This window comes from Temnothorax curvispinosus, unplaced genomic scaffold (genome assembly GCF_003070985.1).
Source record: "Temnothorax curvispinosus isolate PA1 unplaced genomic scaffold, ASM307098v1 QBEX01001309.1, whole genome shotgun sequence".
NCBI classification, from domain to species: domain Eukaryota; kingdom Metazoa; phylum Arthropoda; class Insecta; order Hymenoptera; family Formicidae; genus Temnothorax; species Temnothorax curvispinosus.
This window is the reverse complement of record NW_020211089.1, coordinates 23,828-29,769: the sequence shown is the minus strand read 5'-3', so window position 1 is coordinate 29,769 and position 5,942 is coordinate 23,828. Positions and strand designations below refer to the sequence as shown.

General features: G+C 33.7%; 1 protein-coding gene and 1 long non-coding RNA gene across 3 annotated transcripts in view; both read right to left on the bottom strand.

Moving 5' to 3' along the window:
• Positions 1 to 3,177: 3,177 nt before the first annotated feature.
• Positions 3,178 to 4,057, bottom strand: LOC112462053. Of its 2 annotated transcripts, none has more exons than XR_003041618.1 (3): positions 3,694 to 4,057; positions 3,389 to 3,594; positions 3,178 to 3,308 (listed from the first exon to the last, which is right to left on the bottom strand). It is a non-coding gene; the product is annotated as an uncharacterized LOC112462053 (long non-coding RNA). The 2 variants fall into 2 exon arrangements; XR_003041619.1 differs by having other exon boundaries at positions 3,389 to 3,559.
• Positions 4,058 to 4,883: 826 nt separating this feature from the next.
• The window catches only part of LOC112462031 (diuretic hormone receptor-like), a 2,975-nt gene continuing 1,916 nt past the window's right edge, over positions 4,884 to 5,942 (bottom strand). The window contains exon 4 of the mRNA XM_025027549.1: positions 4,884 to 5,277. Within this exon, the coding sequence (XP_024883317.1) occupies positions 5,136 to 5,277 (142 nt within the window). The 3' untranslated portion in view covers positions 4,884 to 5,135. The remainder of the gene's footprint in view (positions 5,278 to 5,942) is intronic.

The window sequence follows — 5,942 nt, the reverse complement described above, 5'->3', positions numbered from 1 at the left end:
GAGAGAGAGAGAGAGAGAGAGAGAGAGAGAGAGAGAGAATGGGTAATTAATTACGCAAACAATAATAAAGATCCATTGCACGACAAGTCCTGCTTATTAAAGATACATATCTATTTTATCCTAGAATACTTGATAATTTTACCAATATTTTTCTAATAAATTTTGTCTAATTTTGATGCCAACAGCAAAACTAATATTTATATTTTTAAGAGCACATACACATTATGGTATTTAAACGGAAAATATTTTTTAATCTATTTTTTAAATGGTTGATTTAATTTTGTAAAATCGTGCAGAAATATTTTAAAAGACATAAATTTTAATACTTTGAAATAGGATATAAAAAATATATACATACGCGCGCGCGTGCGTGTGTGCGTGCGTGTGTGTGTGTGTATATGCACAATTATTGGAAATTTTAAACGTGTAACCATATTTTTCTAATTTAACCAACTTGATATTTCATTAGTTTTTAGTATTCAAGGATTAAATAGAATAGATTATCGAATAACTGTGTTGATGCAATACTGCTATTATAATATGCGTATTTCATACGCACTGTGAGAGAGAAACGGTGCTCAGAAAATTAAAGTTTATACGAGAAGAAATTTGATACAAGTTTTTATAAACAAACACAAAGTGGTCGGATTTATTTCATTGTACATAGCGGAATATCTCTGTGAAATACTTTAGACGATAACACTGTTCAACGAAAACGTACTTTTTTTCGAGCACAAGAACGAAACTTGTGTGGGATCCGGTATTTTTTTAGATGCTGAATACGATCCCGTTCGTCATATTGTTCTATCGCGTCACACGTTTAAGAACTTTACAATTAAAGTTACAAAATATGGGCTCGTTAAGTGTATTTTGGTATATTATTACAACACAATTATATGATATGTGTGTGACGCGTTGGGGAAATTTACGTGCACGTAAAATTAATCATGTCGTTGGGACTTTCAACCCTTGAAAGAAACCCTTGAAGGACGTTGTCGTGTCCATTATGGTTAAAAAGATTGACGTAGAGTCTCTATTGCGTTAATTATATTATTCAAACTTTAGGGTTTTTCAGGTTGCTGAAAATTAATCTGATATCAAAGTTGATACAAATGGTAGAGTTGGCGGATATTAAAGGTAAAAACTCGACCACATTTATTGATTTCAATATCTGCCATATTGACTCTGTCATTTTCAATTGATTCACTTTGACATCAGCTCATCAGCCTTCAACGACTTGAAAAACCCTCAAGTTTGAATAACCCAATTTAAAAATATTTCACGGATCCTTTTCATAGATCCTTTTAATGGTCGCAACTTTGATGCGATAGATTTTACGTTAAACATTGATATCTTTCCAACCATAATCGACGCAATTAATTCCTTTTAAGAACTAAAAGTTCCAACAACATACTCAACTTTGATGATTACAACTACACTCCTCCAACACGTTACATATCGTGGTTTATTAACCAATATGCCAAAATGCTAAAATAGCCTTTTTGCAATTTTAACTGTAAATTTCTCAAAATTGTGACGTGATGGAGCACGTTGGCAAACGGAATCAGCGCCCAAAAAAACTACCGCTATACAAGTTCCGTTTTTGTGCTTTTTTTTGTTAAACATTAGTGTAATTACACACATTACAATCTGCTTATGTATGAGTATGTGTAAAATGTAAAACTCAGAATTAGCACATTCTTGAAGATCGAATTTTATATATTAACATTAAATATTACACTGTCCAAAGATATGTAGCGAAGCGCGTATAGTTTTACGAATAATAAGCCTATATTATTTTCACGGATCTGTTTATGTGTGCATTGCGCGCGCGCAATGTTTCTTAACTACGTGTCAATATTTGAGAAAAAAAGAGAAAAAGATATCGTATGAATGTATGTAAATCGTTTAGGGTTTATTTTTTTACTTGCAATAAATTATAATAAATTATGCACGTCGGAAGAGGAAGTGTGTTCACATATACACACGTAAAGTACACCCGTCTCTTTTGCCAACGCACGCTAGAGCAGATGATTAAACTTAAAACGCAATATACGTATTAGTAAACATCAGGTCATATATGAGAACAAGCCATATTTGCGAACAATATGTATACTTGAATTTGAACACAGGTAAGTATTTTGTTACAATTGTTATAAATTCAATTTTAATAAACATACACTTTTGTTCCCGTTATGGTTTGCCCCACCTTTACATATAAACTTATGCCTATGTATTACTTGATGGAAGCAAGTATCGACAATATTATCGTCGATTTATTAGATTCCAGCTTATTTGATTAATTAATTTCTCATTCGAGTACGTTCACGGCAATAACTATTTTAATATACTATTTTATCTATTCTATCGTTTTCAGCATCATTTGCTGTAAACGTGTACGCAATGTTCCCTTATTAGATGATTATAATCTTTTGGGAAAAAGAAATTTTAAAATTTCTCCATCAATGAGAAAGAGAAAGAGTGAGGATGGAAGGGGAGGGGAAGGCGGGGGGGAGAGAGAGAGACAGAAAAATTAATTTCTATCGACACGCAAAAGTGCCGATATGTCTAGCATGGTTTACAAAAAGCTTCCAACAGAAATATTTATCATGAAATTTATAAATAATCTTCGGGTGTTTAACGTTGAGTGAAAAAATAGCGATAGAAAGTAAATTAGTTACGATCATCTTACTTTTAGTTGCTGTCATATTTCATTCAGTGTTTCAGTGTTCGCAATGCGAAAAGCCAAGCGATACGTACCAATAGCGTTACGAAACTCGTCCGAGTTGTACTTGCAACAACAATAACGGAAATTATTATATAGTAATGTCAAGCGATATGTACAATTTGTAATTTAACATCATGTTTTACAAAAGAAATTCTTGTCGTGATTTCTCTTAATTCTGTATCTAAGTAGTTCTTTGGAGTTATATAATTGAGATTCTGGCGTTATACATGTAATAACATATACATATATAGAGTACATTATATAGGATGTTTCCTAAGTAAGTACAAATAATTGAAGGAGATATTTCGTGGCTTATTTTAGGAAGAAGCCCTATAAACATATGCCCTAAATTGCTTCGTTTTCAAAATACACGTTGTCAAAGATGCGCACGCCTTTAATGGATCTAAAACCGGTTTTATCGGTACTGGAAAATAGTTCTTAATATGATCACATGTAAGGTAAATGTACCAGTGGTCGCACACTTAAGCCACAATTCAGATTGTGATACAAATTTAGCCCATTTAGACGCATGCTTGGTACAAATGACTTGAACCATCTTGAAGCTTAGGGTTTCTAGTTTCTAAAACACATACAATGTTTATTTTAATATTCAGTCATTTATTATTTATGCCGCGAAAATGATAAAAAGGTCAAATGTACCAGTGTCCGCACAGCCTTTACTCGGTATGTCCCACCCAGTGTCCGCACAATACGATATTTAGGCTGCGGTTCACTTGATGCTACAAATGCTTCGAAGCATTCCTCCTTCAATGAAGAAAGAAGGAGAAGAAAAACGCTTCAAAGCATTTGTGGCGTCAAGTGGACCGCAGCCTTAAACCAAAATATATTCAGCCGTAACATAACCTCTCCATGTAAACAACAAACAATTTTTCTGATACTGGTTGCACAGATTCAGCATGCACATTAGATTTATTGCAGATATATTATCAACAATGAGTACTTACTTATCAATCGGTTTTCCACACGATATTTTGTTTTCTTTTAATCGAAACACCAGAATTAATTCCGTAGTAACAACTTTGCATCGATCGAGAAACAGCGTGCTACGCGATGTGCGGTTACTGGGACTAGCGAACTTCGCAGGGTTGTACCAGTATCCGAACAGCCGTGACGTGCGAGACCGAATAAACAATTTAAAATAAATGGTAATCCGTGCAGAATCATACTTCAAATTTGTTTGTTATTACAATAACGTATTGTAGATCCCTACACAATTTTTAAATTTGCAATATTCTTCACGAAATGCTTAATAAATTGAAAACATTAAAGTCGTGTGCGGCGACTGGGACGTGTGCGGCCACTGGTACGTTTACCTTATGCATACCAAATTTGAATAAAATATCTTTAAACGTTTTCCAGATTTTCGAAATTTTTATATTTTTTTCACAACTGTGACACCCTGTATTTTGAAAACGATGCAGTTTAGGGTATTATGTAGTTTATAGAATCTTTTCTTCCAAAAATAAGCAACGAAATATTCCCTTTAATTTTTTGTACTTGGGAAACACTGTGTGTGCGTGTGTGTGTGTGTGTGTGTGTGTGTGTGTGTGTGTGTGTGTGATATATATATAACACACACACACGCACACCCAGAAACACACACACACACACTCAGTTTTTTCTGCGATTATATTGAATTATCAAGTCAGAGGCGAAACATTTAAGCGCTACGCGGATCTTTTATTCTTGCACTTACGTAAAAATTAACAACGAAATTTGTTTTTTAACCGTAACGCGTTCATGTATAAATCAGTAAATGTTTAAAAAGTATTTTAGTTTTTTCTGTATCAGTAAATAAATGTGCAATGCAATCTACATATGCTTTATATTTTCAAGAAAGATGGATTTTGTGACAATTAATTAATCAAGATTTTTAGCACAAGATTATTTCGTAATCCATAGGATAAAAAAAAGAATCTTTGGCTTTTTTACGCTATATTGATATTGTCGATAAAAAATTGGCAACATGGGCATATGCGAGTGCCAAAGATAAAATTCATATAATTTTTCGCTTGTGATATATGGTAATCCAACAAGACCACAGCAAGGCGGGACTGTATATTGATATGTGAGACTTTTGGCGAGATATGAAAATATCGAGGAAGATTAGAGTATCGAGGATATTTCTTTCGTGTAAATTAATGTCATTGAATTATTATTATTATAGCAAGTTATATACATATTCTCCTTGAAGCGAGAAAAGCCGAATCTCGGAGAAAGCGTGTGGCGGATCGTGACAATTTTCAGACAATGCTGCATGGCTGCAAGTGCCCGCCATTTGTAAACAACACAGTCTACCGACGCCGACGATGTAATATCTGCAATATTGTGACAACGCGATGGGATTTGTTCCACGTTGAAACTTCTCTCTCTCGTGAATCTTGTCTCACTCGTTCAGATCCTCCGAAATAACTCTTTTGGATTTATCGAGGAACATCGTGGTGGAATTCAGGCCTATCACTGTCGTAGTGGTAGTCTCACTTACCGTAGACTCCCGCTTTTGATACGGATTCGACGGTTGGCACAACCTGCGATTGATGACGATAGAAAATAGAAAATCGAAAAGTGATACGTGTCGTATGAGAATCCAATCTCACGTACAAAATCTCAAAATTACGAAATCTCACGTACAAAGTAGACCAAAAGTACATTAAATAAGTAAAATAAGCGATAAAAATTTATTGATCTCTGCAGAGCTATAAACTTTTCCAAATTTTCCGACTGTCAATGAGTTTAATTTACGTTGATTACCACGTTGCGTTAAAAAAGATCAATCTCGTTATCTTTTATGACGCATTATGTATACATATATACTGCAATCGTTAAAAAAATTATCGCAACACTCACGTCATATCAAACGTTCGCATAATTTCAAATAAGCGTATCTCCGCGAAAAATAGTATTTGAAACGTTGTTTTTATTTTAAAAAAGGTAAAGTCTCTACTCAACTACTTAAAAAACTTTTGTTGGATCTTGATTTTATTCTCTCCCTCTCTTTCGCCATGTCCTTAAAAATAAGGACGTGGTTTTTCTCCGAAAAATTGCATAGTTTGACGACGTCTATCGAGTGGAATAATTTTTTTTTCGCAAATATTACAACTATCTCAACCTAAAATGTGGACTTTTGTAAATTAAAAAAAATTGAGATGAAAAAAACATAAGAGACCTTTTTTGTAGATCGTTAAATTTTCTA